The sequence below is a fragment of the Theropithecus gelada genome, chromosome 9, assembly GCF_003255815.1.
Source record: "Theropithecus gelada isolate Dixy chromosome 9, Tgel_1.0, whole genome shotgun sequence".
NCBI lineage: Eukaryota > Metazoa > Chordata > Mammalia > Primates > Cercopithecidae > Theropithecus > Theropithecus gelada.
In genome coordinates this window covers 36,485,217-36,503,581 of record NC_037677.1, presented here as the reverse complement: position 1 = coordinate 36,503,581, position 18,365 = coordinate 36,485,217, and the positions used below count along the sequence as shown (strand labels likewise).

The 18,365-nt window shown below is 42.6% G+C and overlaps 1 protein-coding gene across 2 annotated transcripts in view; it reads left to right on the top strand.

Annotated features, from left to right (window-relative positions):
- MCM10 (minichromosome maintenance 10 replication initiation factor) overlaps nt 1-18,365 on the top strand; it is a 52,247-nt gene that overhangs the window by 8,092 nt on the left and 25,790 nt on the right. Inside the window, exons 3-9 of one of the 2 annotated variants that reach the window (XM_025396568.1) lie at nt 1,483-1,824; nt 2,949-3,053; nt 3,202-3,339; nt 6,088-6,259; nt 11,378-11,543; nt 14,355-14,522; nt 17,619-17,735. In XM_025396568.1, the coding sequence (XP_025252353.1) occupies nt 1,483-1,824; nt 2,949-3,053; nt 3,202-3,339; nt 6,088-6,259; nt 11,378-11,543; nt 14,355-14,522; nt 17,619-17,735 (1,208 nt within the window). Of the gene's footprint in view, nt 1-1,482; nt 1,825-2,948; nt 3,054-3,198; nt 3,340-6,087; nt 6,260-11,377; nt 11,544-14,354; nt 14,523-17,618; nt 17,736-18,365 lie in introns of both variants that reach the window. The other variant, XM_025396567.1, reaches the window with a different exon arrangement.

Below are 18,365 nucleotides of genomic sequence, written 5' to 3'. Positions count from 1 at the left end.
CATTTCAAGAGTGTATCCACTTTGAAAACAATTTGGCAGCATCTAGCAAAATTGGAAAACGTGGATACCCAGCAATGCAGCAATTCCATTTCTGATAGATATTCCCAAGAAACACATGTGCGAGAAGACAGATACACGATTATAGCGTATTTAGTAGTGGGGGAAAATTAGAAATAGCCCATATTGTCCTTTTTTGGAAAATGGAATAAGGTGTAACACAGTCTTACTATAGGATACAATATAGCAACGAAAAGAAATAAACTAGAACTATATGGGGGTTTTTGTTTGTTTTTCAGATGGGCTCGCCCTATACCCAGGCTGGAGTGCAGTGGCACGATCTCGGCTCACTGCAACCTCCACCTCCCAGGTTCCATCAGTTCTCCTGCCTCAGCCTCCTGAATAGCTCGAATTACAGGCATGGGCCACCAAGCCCGACTAATTTTTGTATTATTAGTAGAGACGGGGTTTCACTTTCTTGGCCAGGCTGGTCTTGAGCTCCTGATCTCAGGTGATCCTCCCGCCTTGGCCTCCCAAAGTGCTGGGATTACAGGCATGAGCCACCGCGCCTGGCTAGAACTATATGTTTTGATTTGGGTTAATCTTACAAGCAATGTTGAATGAACTCAGAATGCAGAGTAATGTAGTGTGGAATATTTATGTAAATATTTTTTAAACCATGTAATATATATTGACTGTGACTGCCTATATATTTATGTAAAAGCATAAAAATGGACTGGAATGATGCCTCGAAATTATGAAAGTGATTACAATGGGAATTGGGGGCAGTGGTCAGGCATTGGGATAAGATTTGGCATGACAGACTTCATCTAGAAGGTGTTATTTAATGTTAAAGGCAAGAAGCAAACAACAAAATGTTAATGATGGCTAATTCTGAGTGATGGGATCTTAGTATTTTTTATATAGTTTGTATCTGTTTTTTTTTAAATCTCAAATAACTTAAAGGTCAGGAATTATATATATCTAAAGCCTAAATCGATGTTTGGTGTTTTAAAATTATTCCCTTGTTGGTTGAATTTCATGGAAGTTGGTGTGCGGGAAGTTCTCTCATTGATTGGAGTAGAATGCGTAGGGACATTTAGCCCTGTGGCTGGCCCACTCTACTCAGCAGTATTGGCTCCTTCTTAGCCCAGTGTCCCCTAAGAAGCACCTGGGGACAGGAAAGATAGAGACAAGAACAAAGACCAGGCAAAATGGTGCATCTGTAGGGTTTGTTGTTGTTGTTGTTTTGTTTGTTTGTTTTTTCCAGTTTCAGCTTTCATTTTAGATTCAGGTTTGTTACAGAGGTGTATAGTGTGATGCTGAGGTTTGGAGTATGATTGAACCCATCACCCAGGTAATGAGCATTGTACCCATTAGGTAGTTTCTCTTACCTCCTGTGGGGTTATTTAAATTGCCTTGTTAAAATTGAATGTTTGGAATCAGCTGTGCTTATTCTCTGTCCTTTCTCTTCTTTTCCCCTAGAGGAGGAAGACAGTCTGTCTCTGCTGACCGCATTGCTAGAAGAAAATGAGTCAGCCTTGGATTGTAATTCAGAAGAAAGTAACTTCTTGACCCAGGAAAATGGTGAGCCCGACGCATTTGATGAGCTCTTTGATGCCGATGGCGATGGTGAATCTTATACAGAAGAAGCTGATGATGGAGAAACAGGAAACACCAAAGATGAAAAGGAAAATTTGGCCACTCTCTTTGGAGACATGGAGGACTTCACAGATGAAGAAGAAGTTCCTGCATCACAGTCAGCTGAACATAGGGTCCTCCCTGCTCCTGCCCCCAGTCGAGAGAAAACAAATGAAGAATTGCAAGGTGCCCTAACTACTTGCCTTCCTTATTTCTTTCGGATAAGTTGGATGAAGACCACCAGTCTGATAGTTGTCATCAAAATAGCTGCTGATTCCAGGGTAGAGATCAATGACTTTGTCAAAAAAGAAAAAAAGAAAGAAAATTATACCAGTTGATAGATGAAATGTTTAAGGCCAGCATTTCAGCACAAACTACAGACTCTGTCAGTGTCAGCCAGCTGCAATGGATCCTGTACGGAGTGCCTCTGAAACTTTTCATGTTTCTTATGGAATAGTAGTACTTTGGTATTTATGTGGAATGTGGAGCCAGAGACAGGGCTGCAAAGCTGCCACGTATCTATTTGAGCATTCCTGAGCAGAAGCTTTGACACATGTTCTTTTCTTATTCCTGGCATCTCATACATCTTTAAGCTATAATAAAATTCAGTGGTTGGCTGTTTCTTCTAATACAGAAGCCAGCATTTATCATATTAATTATGATATCCAATTTATAAAATAAATATAATTTTTTTTTTCTTTTTTTTGGACAGAATCTTGCTCTGTCACCCAGGCTGGAGTGCAGTGGTGCAATCTTGGCTCACTGTAGCCTCCACCTCCCAGGCTCCAGTGATCTTCCTGCCACAGCCTCCCTAGTAACTGGGACCATAGGCGTGCACCACCATGCCCAGCTAATTTTTGTTTGTTCGTTTGTTTGTTTTTTCAGTTTTTGTAGATACAGGATCTCCCTATGTTGCCCATGCTGGTCTCGAACTCCTGGGCTCACGCGATCCTCCTGCCTCAGCCTCCCAAAATGCTGTGCTTACAGGCACAAGCCACCATGCCTGGCCTATAATTATTTCTCAAGTCCTAAAAACTTGTTAACTGTGGATTTGTATCTGATATCTCTTAATAGTACAGATTTATAACTAGCTTGACTATTGGTGCTTCATTACTTTAAATAAAATATGTGTTTCTCTAAGGGACCTCTTTGAAGTACAAAAGTTAATCATGAGCTTTGGGTATGTGACTATATCGTGGGTCTCAAGGTGTTGGGACAGGGAGTGGATAACAAAAATATTGCCAGCATTTTTGTCATGTAGAATGTTTCCTCCTGCCTGGTTCTTAAATTAACATATTTTCATTTCCTAGAGGAATTAAGGAATTTGCAAGAGCAAATGAAGTCCTTACAAGAACAGCTAAAACTAACAACAATTAAACAGACAGCAAGCCCAGCCCGTCTGCAAAAATCCCCTGGTAAGAAGACTGTCATTCTGGCAATCGTGTGCATTTCTGTCATTAAGAAATTATCACATTATTTCTGCATCCAACTCCGGTTCAAACAGCCCTTTGAACCTCTTTCTGAATGGGTTTTTACTCGCTTATTTTACTTTTAATGAAGTAGGGAAGTCTCCACGGCCGCCTCTTAAGGAGAAGAGAGTTCAGGGAATTCAGGAGTCACCATGCTTTTCTGCGGAGCTTGATGTCCCTGCGCTACCAAGAACCAAGCGGGTGGCTCGGACACCAAAGGCTTCACCTCCAGGTGTGGTACTTGAGGCCTCAATATCTTGGCACTGTTGTATGTGTTCGTGTGTGTGTGGGTGTCTGTGTCTTTTGGTCTGTCTTATCTCCCCATTGAGAAAGAAAGTCAGTTTCTTGGGAATGGGAGCCACGTGATCTGTTTTGTGTTCTTCCTCTAGATCTCAGAGTGCCTAGAAAATCCTTAGGGCCAAGGCACAGGGTGGGAGGATTGCTTGATCCTAGGAGTCTGAGACCAGCCTGGGTTGTATAGCAAGACCCTATCTCTACAGTAAATAAACAAATTAGCCAGGTGTGGTGCTTGCCTGTAGTCTCAGCTACCTGAGAGGCTGAGGTGGGAGGATCATTTGAGCTCAGGAGGTTGAGGCTAGAGTGAGCTGTCATCACACCACTGCACTCCATCCTCTTCCACAGAGTAAGACCCTGTGTGAAAAAAAGAAAATCCTTAGGTACAGAGTAGCTATTTACAAAGTACTTAACAGGTTGAATTTTTTTGTTAACTGTGTAGTCTCATAGTTTTACCAGGATTGTCATAAGGAAAGCCACTGGTCAGGTTCTCATTCTTTAGGCTTGTGAAGTTATTTCCTTAGAAAATGGTCGTTTTATTTGAAGCCAGGCTGTATTAAACCAAAAGGGCTGCTTTTTAGAAACGACTTCTTTGCCAGGAGTATAGGATGGTGTTCAAATACAGTCCTATTTCAGCACACACAGGTATATGCACAAAGCAACAATGAAAAGGATTTCTGCACTATGTATTGGTTTTCTTGTATTGCCAGGAGACATAAGACAAGGTGGTCCTGATAGAACATGGGTTGGAGGACACAGCGTTTCATTGGCTACATGTATTTGGAAAGGCCCCTTTGAGTAGCATGGGTCTGTGCCACAGTAGTAGAGAACTGCTTTCGCCTGAGTGTTCATATTAATCTGACAGCAAGTTATATATTCACATATCCATTCAGGAGTAGCATCCATCCCCTCAGGACCTTTGGCATTACTAAGGTGTTACATTACGTAATGTCCAAAGTTTGGTTTTGAGGGGTGGGGAATGGGCCTGGCCTCTAGGTTCTAAAGTTCTAGGGTCACCCTGGCCCCTAGTGGGAGAGCAGGGATCCAAAGTCCCTTTGATGGCAAACAACAATCTTACGAAAGAGTGATATTTTATTAAGGAAAATACCTAAGTGTCTGACCTTCCGGAGAATTATCAAACACTTCTAAACTATGAAAAGTAACTCCATCAGGGATATTTAATGAAGCAATAGTGAATAAAATACCAGACCCCTAACTCTCCTTGGCCCCAGAAATAAAATGGAATGGAATGAAATGAAACAAGAAAGAAGAAAAGGGGAGCTAGCTTTGGATTTTTTATTATTTATTTATTTATTTTTTAATTTTTGAGACAGAGTCTTACTCTGTCACCCAGGTTGGAATGCAGTGGCAAGATCTGGGCTCACTACAACCTCTGCCTCCTGGATTCAAGCAATTCTCCTGCCTCAGCCTCCCGAGTAGCACGTGCCACCACGGCCAGCTAATTTTGTATTTTCAGTAGAGACAGGGTTTCATCATGATGGCCAGGCTGGTCTTGAACTCTTGACCTGAAGTGATCTGCCCTCCTTAGCTTCCCAAAGTGCCGGGATTACAGGTGTGAGCCACCACGTCTGGCCTGGATTTTCTTAAAGCAGAATTTGAACTGTACACAGATCTCCACTAATTACTCATTCGGAAGGAGGTCTTTTCCTCCCTTTGAGAATCTGCCCTAGTGCTCTCTATTTTGATGAATACTCAGTAAACATCATTGCATAGAGAAACAGTATTTTAGAGTGGCACTGTGTAGTACAGTAGCCACTAGCCACATGTGGCTATTTAAGTTTAAATTAGATTAAATGTAATTAGAAATGTATTTCCTTAAAAGCATGGGGTCACATTTAAGTGACTGATGGCCACCTGTGTCTGGTAGCTACCACTGTATTGGACAGCACCAATGTAGAACATTGTTATCAGAGAAAGTGCTGTTGATTGTAAGGCCAAGAAATGGTATTGTGGGCATGCTTTGCTCTCAGGATTTGATTATCGCATGTGTTGCTTTAAAAAAGGAACAATCTTGGCCAGGTGCGGTGACTCACGCCTGTAATCCCAGCACTTTGTGAGGCCGAGGCGGACAGATCACCTGAGGTCAGGAATTCAAGACCAGCATGACCAACAAGGAGAAACTCTGTCGCTACTAAAAATACAGAATTAGCTGGGCATGGTGGCACATGCCTGTAATCCCAGCTACTTGGGAGACTGAGGCAGGAGAATCGCTTAAACCCGGGAGGCGGAGGTTGTGGTGAGCCGAGATCGTGCCACTGCATTCCAGCCTGGGCAACAAGAGTGAAACTCCATCTCAAAAAAAAAAAAAAGAACAATTCAGCCTGTGCTCATGTGCAGTGGCTCACGCTTACAATCCCGGCACTTTGGGAGGCCTAGGTAGATTGCTTGGGCTCAGGAGTTCAAGACCAGCCTGGGCAACATGGTAAAACCCGTCTCTACAAAAAAATACAAAAACTAGCTGGACGTGGTGGTACATACCTGTGGTCCCAGCTACTCAGAAATCGCTTAAACCCAGGAGATGGAGGTTGCAGTGATCCCAGATCACGCCACTGCACTCCTGCCTGGGTGACACAGTGAGTGCCTGTCTCAAAGGAACAAATCTGTAAAAATAAATTTTGTGATTATCTGTGTGGTTGCCTTTTCATTAATTGTGTTAATTTTCTAGAGCCCAAAAGCTCATCTTCAAGGATGACAAGTGCACCCTCCCAACCACTCCAGACTATTTCTCGGAACAAACCTAGTGGGATAACTAGAGGTCAAATGGTGGGGACCCCAGGAAGCTCTGGGGAAGCGGCTCAACCCATCTGTGTAGAAGCCTTCTCCGGCCTGCGGCTCAGGTCAGTAGCTATACCATCTATTCATATGTGCCACTGCATAGCTTTTTGTGCCTCTCGGTGTCTTTTAGAAGTACTGTGTTTGTACATCAGGATCCACAAAACACCAGCAGCTTTTGAACTCTACAAAACACCACCGTAAGACTAGCAGTAGCCCTGGGTTTGACTAAGTACAGTTGCATATAAAATGTTTAAGAAAGACTTTTTCTTGTGTATATAATCAACAAAGAATATGTATCTATAAAAAGAAATGGACAAATGGTAGTATATTTAATCAGAAATTGACAGACGGAAACAGACTTTTAAAATTTTTCTACATCTCTTTTGAGGTATAATTTAGACTATTTTTAAATACACAGAGAGTTTAACCAGGATGATATTTATGCAATTGAGCAATTACTGGATTGCTTTCGCTCTTCTGGGTCTTTTGTGGTTCCGTATAAATTTTAGGATCATTTTTTCTGTTTCTATTGATTCTTATAATTGATGTTAAGAAAAACAGCTATGCCATTTTTCTTTTTTAACTTTTTTTTTTTTTTTGAGACAAAGACTCGCTCTTGTCCCCCAGGCTGGAGTGCAGTGGCGCGATCTCAGCTCACTGCAACCACCGCCTCCCGGGTTCAAGCAATTCTCCTGCCTTGGCCCCCCAAGTAACTGGGATTACAGGTGCCTGCCACCATGCCTGGCTAATTTTTTTTTGTATTTTTAGTTGAGATGGGGTTTCACCATGTTGACCAGGCTGGTCTAGAACTCCAGACCTCGGGTGATCCACCTGCCTCGGCCTCCCAAAGTGCTGGGATTACAGGCGTGATGCCCAGCTGCCGTTTTTCTTTCTAATAGCCTTTTTAAGGCAAATTTATATTCTTTGCATCTGTTATGGGGAGAAATTTAAGATAGCCTGTTAAAATAGGAATATATTCCAAGCTCAGTTCAATTAAAAGCTATATTCAAATCCTGGACTTTTATGGCTTTTTACTTTATTTTTATTTTTTTAATTATCTATACTCCGTGTCACTACTCCATTGATTCTCCATCATTACATCTGGATAATCCCGGAGCAGAACAGTAATCCTTACTGTGAGACTGGATTGCTTTTCGCACAGTCCATTTGAGGAACTAAGTGAAACCCTCTAAAACTCTTAAACTTTGTCAGTCTAAACATCAGCCAACAAACTAAAACTGCTAAGCTCTTAAAGTATATATTATTAGGCAGAGAAGAACAAGTGTTGCCAACATACAATAAACGTGTATTATAAGGCTGGGTGTGGTAGCTGACACCTGCAATCCTAGCACTTTGGGAGGCCAGGGCAGGAGGATTGCTTGAAGTCAGAAGCTCGAGACTAGCTGGTGCAACACAGTGAGACTTCATCTCTACAAAAAGTAAATTAGCTGGACGCAGTGGCACGCACCTGTAGTCCTAGCTACTTGTGGGGTAGGGGGAGTGCTGAGGCAGGAAGATCACGTGAGCCCAGGAGTTCAAGACTGCAGTGAGCTATGATCATACCACTGCACTCCAGCCTGGGCAACACAGCAAGACCCTGTTTCTACAAACAAAAAAGAAGTGTCTTGTAAAGACTTGGTATTCTCCAAAACTGAAGAATGTATTTATGTCTTAATTACATCTGAGACACAGTCTGAGAAATAGAATACAGCAGTAGAAGCTGTGGTTTTCATTGACGGGGCAGCAGGGTTCCTTCTCAAGGTAGAGAATTGCCCCTCCCTGAGATGCTACTGCCTGCCCCAGCCATGGCCCACTTGAAGCTCCGTACGGGTACTGAACCATGTTGCTGCCGGTGGGCGTTTATTGCACATGTGAATCAAAATTGAGATAAAGGAGACTTAAACTACTCAGCAAAAGCTTCTGAGTGGCTTTTAAATTTAAGGGATTACAGAATTGTTTGAGTCTCTTTGTCATTGTTATACATGAACCTCAGGCCCTAAAAATACTCTAAAGGACATATTCATAGAAATTCCCCGACACAGGTTGAGGATCCCTTATCCAAAATGCTTGGGACCAGAACTGTTTTGGATTTTGGATTCTGGAATATTTACATTATATAGAATTGCTGGTTAAGAATCCCAAATCTAAAATCCAAAATCCGAAATGCTACAGTGTTTCCTTTGAGTGTCATGTTTGTGCTTAGAAAGTTTTAGATTTTGGAGCCTTTTTGTTTGTTTGTTTGTTTGTTTGTTTTTGTAATCTTTTAACTCACTGTTATGGAAAAAACCCTGGGCTGTATAGAAGAACCTTTCCGTAGCTGGGCATGGTGACTCACATCTGTATTCCCAGCACTTTGGGAGGCTGAAGGGGGTAGATTGCTTGAGCTCAGGAGCTTGAGACCAGCCTGGGCAACAGGGCAAAACCCCATCTCTACAGAAACAAAATTTAGCCTGGTGTGGTGACATGCGCCTCTAGTTCCAGCTGCTTGGGAGGCTGAGTGGGGAGGTGGTCCAGGCTGCAGTGGGCCAAGATTGTGCCACTGCACTCCATCCTGGACAACAGAGCAAGACCCTATCTCAAAAAAAAAAAAAAAAAAAGGTTTCCTCAAAACTGGGAAGGATCCAAAAGTGAAAGAATGACTCGGACTTACATGTAAGGCACTCCTGGATGGCAGCAAGATTGTGTGGGAGATCTGCTCGTTTGTCTATTTTTGCTTTGGTTACCTGTGCTTATGAGTTACTACTCAACAAATCTTAGCCAAGACCAATGTCCTAGAGAGTTTCCCCAATGTTTTATTTTAGTAATCTCATAGTTTCAAGACTTAGATTTAAGTCTTTAATCTTTTTCTTTGACACAGTCTCGCTCTGTTGCCCTGGCTGGAGTACAGTGTCGTGATCTCAGCTCACTGCAACCTCTGCCTCCCGAGTAGCTCGGACTACAAGCACACACCACAATGCCTGGCTAATTTTTGTATTTTTAGTAGAAACTGCCATGCTAGCCAGCCTGGTCTCAAACTCCTGACCTCAGGTGATCCACCTGCCTCGGCCTCCCAAAGTGCCGGGATTACAGGCATGAGCCACCGTGCCCAGCCTCTTGAATACATTTTGATTTGATTTTTGTATATGGCAAGAGATAGAAGTCTAGTTTCATTCTCCTGCATATGGATATCCAGTTTTCACCGCACCATTTGTTGAAGAGACTGTCCTTTCCCCAGTGTATGTTCTTTGCACCTTTGTTGAAAATGAGTTCATTGCAGATTTATGGATTCATTTCTGGGTTCTCTGTGCCAGTACCATGCTGTTTTGGTTACTGTAGCTTTAGTATAATTTGAAGTCAGGCAATGTGATTCCTCCAGTTTTGTTCTTTTTGCTCAGGATTGCTCTGGCTATTTGGGGTCTTTTGTGGTTCCGTATACCTTTAGGACTGTTTTTTCTATTTCTGTGAAGACTGTCATTGGACCTTTGATGGGGATTGCATTGACGCTCTAGATTGCTTTGGATAGTATGGACATTTGAACAACCTTGATTCTTTCAATCCGTGAACATGGGCTATTTTTCCGTATTTGGATCCTCTTTAAGGATTCCATATTCCATATTTGGATCCATATTTGGATCCTCTTTAATTTCTTGAATCAATGTTTTTTAGTTTTCATTGTGGAGATCTTTCACTTCTTTGGTTAAGTGTGTTCCTAGGTGTTTCATTTGGAGCAGTTGTAAATGGGATTACTTTCTGGATTTCTTTTTCAGATTGTTGGTTGTTGGCATATAGAAATGCTATTGATTTTTGAATATCAATTTTGTATCCTGCAACTTTATTGAATTTGTTTATCAGTGCTAATAGTTTTTTGGTGGAGTCTTTAGGTTTTTCCAAATATAAGATCCTATCATCTGCAAACAGGGATACTTTGACTTCTTTTCTAATTCGGATGCCCTTTATTTCTTTCTCATCTAATTGTTCTAGTTAAGACTCCTCTAAGCTGTTTGCCTACTGTGTATGTGTGATGAGACTTTTTTCTTGGTGTGTTCCCAGATCCGCTCCAGAATGGTTGGGTTCTCAGGGACATCTGCTCTTCGGCTGGGTACCACGGCTGTGGCCCACTACCTGGCCTTCAGGGTTCAGGCAGCTGACATACACCCTTAAGTAACTTGGGGTGAGCGGGGCACTTACCACACCACAATCACAGAAATCAGACAAAGGCAAGAATTTTTCCGCTGAAGTCAATGTTTTGCTTCCTGAATATTCTTCATTGCTCAAACTTAGCTCTGGGACTTTCTGTTCCAGAAGACTCATGAAATAGTGAAGAAGCTTGTTTTCCTCTGAGTGTCTTTGCTCATCTGCAAATATATAATGCAATCAAAGACGAAACAAATGGGAATAACCCTAAGTTTTTTGACCAGTCATTAGGAACAAGAATATATTAATTGAAGCTACATTCAAAAGCCTTTACTATATGTCAAAATGTTGTCTTTTAAAAAAATTCAATTAGAATAGTAGAATCTGTGAAATTCTTGCATAATTGATGAAATTTAGATGTCTTATTTATGAATATCAATTCATGGTTTTGTAATAAAGTAAAAAAGGATTGTTTTCAGAAGAATATTAAAATTTACATAATTTAAGAGCTTAAAGGATTTGTTATCTTTCTTGTATTCTATATAAGCCCTAGATCTATATCCAAAGAAAGGCAAACCTAGCTTTAAAAATTATCTTAGAGGCTAGGCGTGGTGGCTTACACCTGTAATCCCCACACTTTGGGAGACCAAGGCGAGCAGATTGTTTGAGGCCAGGAGTTTGAGACCAGCCTGGCCAACATGACAAAACCCCATCTCTACTAAAAATACAAACATTAGCCGGGTGTGATGGCGGGTGCCTGTAGTCCCAGCTACTCAGGAGGCTAAGGCAGGAGAATCGCTTGAACCCGGGAGGTGGAGGCTGCAGTGAGCCGAAATTGCGCCACTGCAATTTCACAGCCGAAATTGCGCATATATATATATATATATATATATATATATATATATATTTGCTGAAAAAATGGATGCCTTGGTCATACTATATTACTAAGCTTCCCGAGAACAGGTACTGTAGAGGTTTCTGACCATCACACTCCCTTACCACCTGCTAAGATGCCAAGTAATTTTTCATTAGAATCATAATTACTAATCATTAGTTTCTTAACCCAGGCGACCTCGAGTATCCTCCACAGAAATGAACAAGAAAATGACCGGCCGAAAACTGATCAGACTGTCTCAGATCAAGGAAAAGATGGCCAGAGAGAAGCTGGAAGAAATAGACTGGGTGACATTTGGGGTTATATTAAAGAAGGTTACGCCACAGAGTGGAAACAATGTGAGCCATTGTATTGATTTCTTAGCTGTTTTACTGCAAACTAACAGTGGGAACTTGATATCCTGAATTTGTTAACTGGAACCTGTTGGTGTTTCATTTAGAAATAAGTATAGTAAGTTCCAGAACCGCCACACATCATTGAGTTGGTATCCAGCGGGTATATGCAAAGGATGCTCTATTTAAATAAGGCCTGGTGGTACAGGTTTCTTGGGCTTTCCATTGTCCAAATCATTCTTACTGCATTTCACCTGTCATTGTTTTTGGTGACACATGTGGTTGTCCCTGTGATACTGTAATCTCTCCCATGGAGGAGAGGGACAAGTAACCAGAAAGGCTGAGTTCACAGATTCTTTGGAGGTCCCTTTAGATGTAAGACGTCAACCACAGAAGTGCTGAAATTGCTGGCCTGTGTCAGTGTTGTATGATATATTTAATTTGATCGTTGTCACCAAAGATCTAACAAGTTTCAAAATCACTTTTGACTGAGTCATAAATGGGAAAGTTATTCTGTGACCTGGCAAGTCAGATAGCCTGGCTTCTAAGCCTGTGCCCTTAACTAGCGACGTTACCTTAGGTTGGCCATTCATCTTTCTTTAGCGGCTTCCATCTCCTTATCTATAAAAATGAAGGAATTGGCTTTGGTTAGATTGAAAATCTCTCCTGTCTCTAAAATACTATGATTGTTCATGCTCAATCATGATGTTATTCTCTAATTTAGATCTTGGCCAATCTTTGGTTTTTTGTGAGAGCTGACATGGAGTTGAATTTTAAGAGTACCTGGTCCTAAGCCATTATCCTCAGCAAACTAACGGAGGAACAGAAAACCGAACGTTGCATGTTCTCATTTATAAGTGGGAGCTGAGCAATGAGATCACATGGACACAAGGAGGGGAACAACACACGCTGGGGCCTGTTGGGGGAGGGCAGGGAAGGGGAGAGCATTAGGGAAAAGAGCTAATGCACGCCGGGCTTCATACCTAGGTGGTGGGTTGACAGGTGCAGCAAACCACCATGACACACGTTTACCTATGTAACAAACCTGCACATCCTGCACATGTACCCTGGAACTTAAAAAAAATTTAAAAAATTAAAGATTACCCGGTCCTACACTAGCCCTATTGCTATTAAGGTGAATGTGGACAGGTCTGGTTTCCCTTTGATTAAATTCTTAGTTACTTCATAAGTGGCTGTATTTACATGATAATAATAGACATGAGAATTTATTTATTTATTATACTTTAAGTTCTAGGGTACATGTGCATAACATGCAGGTTTGTTACATATGTATACTTGTGCCATGTTGGTGTGCTGCACCCATCAGCTCGTCAGCACCCATCAACTCGTCATTTACATCAGGTATAATTCCCAATGCAATCCCTCCCCACTCCCCTCTCCCCACAATAGGCCCCGGTGTGTGATGTTCCCCTTCCTGAGTCCAGTTGATCTCATTGTTCAGTTCCCACCTATGAGTGAGAACATGCGGTGTTTGATTTTCTGTTCTTGCGATAGTTTGCTGAGAAGGATGGTGTCCAGCTGCATCCATGTCCCTACAAAGGACACAAACTCATCCTTTTTTATGGCTGCATAGTATTCCATGGTATATATGTGCCACATTTTCTTAATCCAGTCTGTCACTGATGGACATATGGGTTGATTCCAAGTCTTTGCTATTGAGACACAAGAATTTATCTGAACTATTCCAAGACAGGCATTGCACAAATCCATAGAAGATGGATTCTAGTGCTCAGAGTCTGGGCAGGAGATTCCATACTGTAGCCCAAAACCATACCCAGCCCAGATGCCTCTGTGAGATAGTGCAAGTCAAGATTATTCAAAGTATTCTGGTTTTAAAAACATCTGAAAAAGTGAAGGTTTTTCACGTTATAGTCGGTCAGCATTTTGAGCTGTATTTCTTCAGATACTTAGTAATACTTCTGAAACGTTAGGGTTAAACTCAACCAGTTTTCGTGAAATGATGCTTTTGTTTTTCTGGTAAGCTAAGCAAAGATTTAATAGCCTAGAGAGGAAACTTCTTTATTATATTAATAACAGACTTAGGCCAGGCTTGGTGGCTCACGTCTGTAACCCCAACGCTTTGAGAGGATGGGGTGGGAGGATTACTTGAGCCCAGGAATTCATGACAAGCCTGGGCAACATGGTGAGACCTCATCTCTATGAAAAGAAACAAACAAAAAAATTAGCTGGGGCTGGTAGCACGTGCCTGTAGTCCCAGCTGCTGAGGAGGCTGAGGGTGGAGGATCCCTCTGAGCCCAGGAGTTGGAGTGAGCAACGGGACGTGATTGCACCACTGCCCTCCAGCCTGGGTGACAGAGCAAGACCCTGTCTCTAAAAATAATCATCATCATATAATTAATCAATGATATAGAATAGATTTACTCAATTTACCTAACATTGATTCATATCAGTAAGTTATTAAATGGTAGTGTCATACCCTCCACTGTCCTTTTAATGATATGCACGTGTGTCTCTGCATCATTAGAAAGGCAGTGCTATCCCACTCCCTCTGCTTAGACCCAAGATAATTAGAGACTCTGCTAACAAGTTTGCCACCGGCTTGCTTTATTTCAGCTGCATCTCTAACATGAGAAGGGTAATAGAATGCGAAAGCCTAGAAAATGGGTTAATTTACAGTTATCACACATGCTGACGATACATATTCGAGTAACAACAAAACTTGGATTTAATGGATTATATGCATATAGTTTTCCATTGTAAAACTCTTGAACCATAAATGAGCATAACCTACAAGTCAAAAATTATTAAAAAAATTAAAATGACTCTTTGTTCCAGGGAAAAACCTTCAGCATCTGGAAACTGAATGATCTTCGTGACCTGACACAATGCGTGTCCTTGTTCTTATTTGGAGAAGTTCACAAAGCGCTCTGGAAGACGGAGCAGGGGACTGTCGTAGGGATCCTCAATGCCAACCCCATGAAGCCCAAGGATGGTTCAGAGGAGGTAAGAGCCTGTTTCTGGGATTTGAGCAATGATTGTCCTCACAAGTTAACTGAGTTTTATCAAAGACGTTTGAGGCTGCACACAGTGGCTCACACCTGTAATCCTAACATTTAGGGAGGCCAAAGTGGGAGGATCACTTGAGCCCAGGAGTTCAAGACCAGCCCAGGCAACACAGTGAGACCCCCATCTCCACAAACATGTAAAAATTCACTGTGAGTGGGGGCGCACAACTGTAGTTCCAGCTATTCAGGAGGCTGCAGTGGGATGTTGAGGCTCTAGTGAGCCCTGATTGTGCCACTGCATGCCAATCTAGGTAACAAAGTAAGACCCCATCTCAAAAAAAAAAGAAAAGAAAAAGGTTTGTATTAGTCTACCTCCAGAAAATAAGTCATGCTTTTATGTGATTGTGTCTCTGTGAATCTGGCTTTTCATTTTTTGTTCATTCATTACCCACCAGTATTCTGAATTTCCACCTATTCTAAAGTGTTTGTAACAACTACCTTTATTCTGTCTTTTCAAACTACTTACAAAGTTCCTGGAGGTTTTTTTTTTAACTATTATACTCAGATTTCCTTAGATTCATACTTTTTTTTTTTTTTTTTTTTGAGAGTGAGTCTTGCTCTGTTGCCCAGGCTGGAGTACAGTGATATATTCTTGACTCACTGCAACCTCCATCTCCTGGGCGCGAGTGATACTTCCACCTCTGCCTCCTGAGTAGCTGGAACTACAGGTGTGCACCACCACGCTCTGCTAATTTTTGTGGGGTTTGTGTGTGTGTGTGTGTGTGTGTGTGTGTGTGATGGAGTTTCACTCTTGTTGCCCAGGCTGGAGTGCAATGGAACGATCTTGGCTCACTTCAACCTCCGCCTCCCAGGTTCAAGTGATTCTTCTCCCTCAGCCTCCCAAGTAGCTGGGATTACAGGCATGCACCACCATGCCCAGCTAATTTTTTTGTATTTTTAGTAGAGACGAGGTTTTACCATGTTGGCCAGGCTGGTTTCGAACTGCTGACCTCAGATGAGCCACCCACCTTGGCCTCCCAAAGTGCTGGGATTACAGCCATGAGCCACCACGCCCAGCCTATTTTTGTGATTTTTTTAGGGACAGGGTGTCACTCTGTTGCCCAGGCTTGTCTCAAACCCCTGGACTCAGGTGATCCACCTGCCTCGGCTTCCCAAAGTGCTAGGATTGCAAGTGTGAGCTGCCGTGCCCGGCATGATTCCTTATATAAATTTTTATGGTGGCATCAAGAAAGCAGTGTTTTATAATTGAGGGAATTTTGCTTCATTGACTATGACAACCATAGCTGCCGTTTAAAATCAAAGTGAATTTTCATCTTCTGAAATACTAGAGTTTTGGCACTATCCACTGCTTCTCTAGGAAATCGCAAATCTAGACACAGTGTGAATAGCAACTGACAGTTCTCTACTCTGACCCAGCACGGAACTTTCCTCTATTGTAGTCAGATTATTCTTTTCAAGAGAAGTGAGAAAAATGTTATCTCATTCCTTGCTTTCACCAGAGAATGGCAACAAATCTTCCTCTATTGGTTAGGAATGTGTTTGGCTGCAAATAACAAACAAACTTAAGTACAGTTTCTTTTCAACAATAAACAGTGGGACTTATTTTTCTTACATATATTCTTTAAAAATCCAGATGTAGACACTATAGTGATTTAAGAGTGACATCTCTGTGAATCTCAGCCTTTCTCTCCTGGTCACAAGATGCCTTTGAAACTCTAGCCATCACTGTGAAGTGGCATACCGTGGAAGGGTACCAGTTTCTTGGAGAGGAACACCATACACTCTTTACCAATCCCATGGGAAAGCTCTAAACACCTTGCCAATTTCTACTATTTCTAGATCTGGTAGGTTCCCGGGTCTGGCTGGAAGCTTTGTACAAACCCAGCTGCCAGTGGTTCAGCACAAACCAAGCTACCCGCAGCTTTGCACAAGCCCGCCTGCGGGAGTATGCACCCGGGAGACAAAACACTTATACAAGTTGAGTGAAGCACCTTAGGCAGCGAGAGTCCACAGAAGCCTAGGATCTAGGTTGAGCCAGTCCACCAAAGCTTAGGAAAGGCACTCCAGGCAGGCAGAGTCCTGTCTGCTCATGGCGCTCTTCACCCTGCAGCGGAGAGATTGTGAAAGCACCCTGATCCGGGTTTTATAACCTGGAGGCCACTTGCCTTATTGAGCTCAAGTGTTGTAGGAGATCTTCTCATAGGAGGGGTGAGGACAAAGCCCGAGCTATTTGGGACAGTCCCTCTTGGTACAGTCTCTCCAAGAGGAGAATTGCAAACAAGAAGGGAGAGAACTGAGTTCAGCAAGGCCTTTCAGGAACTTGTCTCCCTCCAGTCATCTCCATTCAAGGCGAGAAGTGAGGAGGAAGGGGGAGCCAGCCTCCTAACTCATTTTATCAGGAAAGCAAAAGCTTCCCTACCAACTCCTGTTTACGTCTGAGCATCTAGAACTTATCACATAACTAATGCTAGCTCTAAGGAGTGCTGGGAAAACAGGAAACAGGATCTATTACCTGAGGCTGCGAACTCGGCCAGCCCAGACAAAATCAGGATTCCATTTGCAAAGATGAAGGAAAGGATGGAAAATGGGAAGAGAACTGAAGGTGCCTTCTGCACCCCTGTTCCTAAAACAGTGATAGAGCACTGGCTTCAGATTCCTTTAAACCAGCAAAACCTCTCTCCTTTTTGAGACAGGGCCTCACTCTGTTACCTAGGCTGGAGTGCAGTGGTGCGATCACAGCTCACTGCAGCCTCAACTTCCCAGGCTGTAGTGATCCTCCCACTTCAGCCCCCCAAGTAACTGGGACTACACGCACGCACCACCACGCCTGGCTAATTTTTGTGTTTTTTTTGTGGAGACAGGGTTTTGCCACATTGCCTAGGCTAGTCTCAAACTCTTGGCCTTAAGCAATCCACCCGCCTCGGCCTCCCAGAGTGCTAGGATTGTAGGCATGAGCCACTGCGCCCGGCAGTAACCTTCTTAAATCAGCACCGCCCATTCTTTTTTCTATTCCTGCTAATAAAAGGCCATAATTTTGTCTGTCTTTAACTCCTGCCCCACCTTTTTCTTACAGGTGTGTTTATCTATCGATCATCCTCAGAAGGTCTTAATTATGGGTGAAGCTCTTGACTTGGGAACCTGTAAAGCCAAGAAGAAGAACGGAGAGCCGTGCACGCAGACTGTGAATTTGGTTGGTTTCAGCCTTGTTAGGATGGTTTCTGCTAAAGAAAAGAATAGTTAGGAATAAACTGTAGGTACTTTAGCTGTGATGACCAGTTTGGAATTGAGTGTCCCACTTAAAGGAAGAGTCAAAATGAGAAAATTTAATGTGTGGTTAATAATTGCCAGTTTAAGAAAGTGAGGGCAGGGGAAGGGTGGGGAGATTTAACCTCTTAGGAAAGTGATCTTTTTTTTTTTTTTTTTTTTTTTTTTTTTTTTTTTTTTTTTTTTTTGAGACGGAGTTTCGCTCTGTCGCCCAGGCTGGAGTGCAGTGGCCGGATCTCAGCTCACTACAAGCTCCGCCTCCCGGGTTCACGCCATTCTCCTGCCTCAGCCTCCCGAGTAGCTGGGACTACAGGCGCCTGCCACCTCGCCCGGCTAGTTTTTTGTACTTTTTTAGTAGAGACGGGGTTTCACCATATTAACCAGGATGGTCTCGATCTCCTGACCTCGTGATCCGCCCGTCTCGGCCTCCCAAAGTGCTGGGATTACAGGCTTGAGCCACCGCGCCCGGCCAGGAAAGTGATCTTTTATCTGACCAAGAGGTTTAAGACAGAATTTTTGTTTGCCTTCTTTTTTTTTTTTTTTTTTTTTTTTTTTT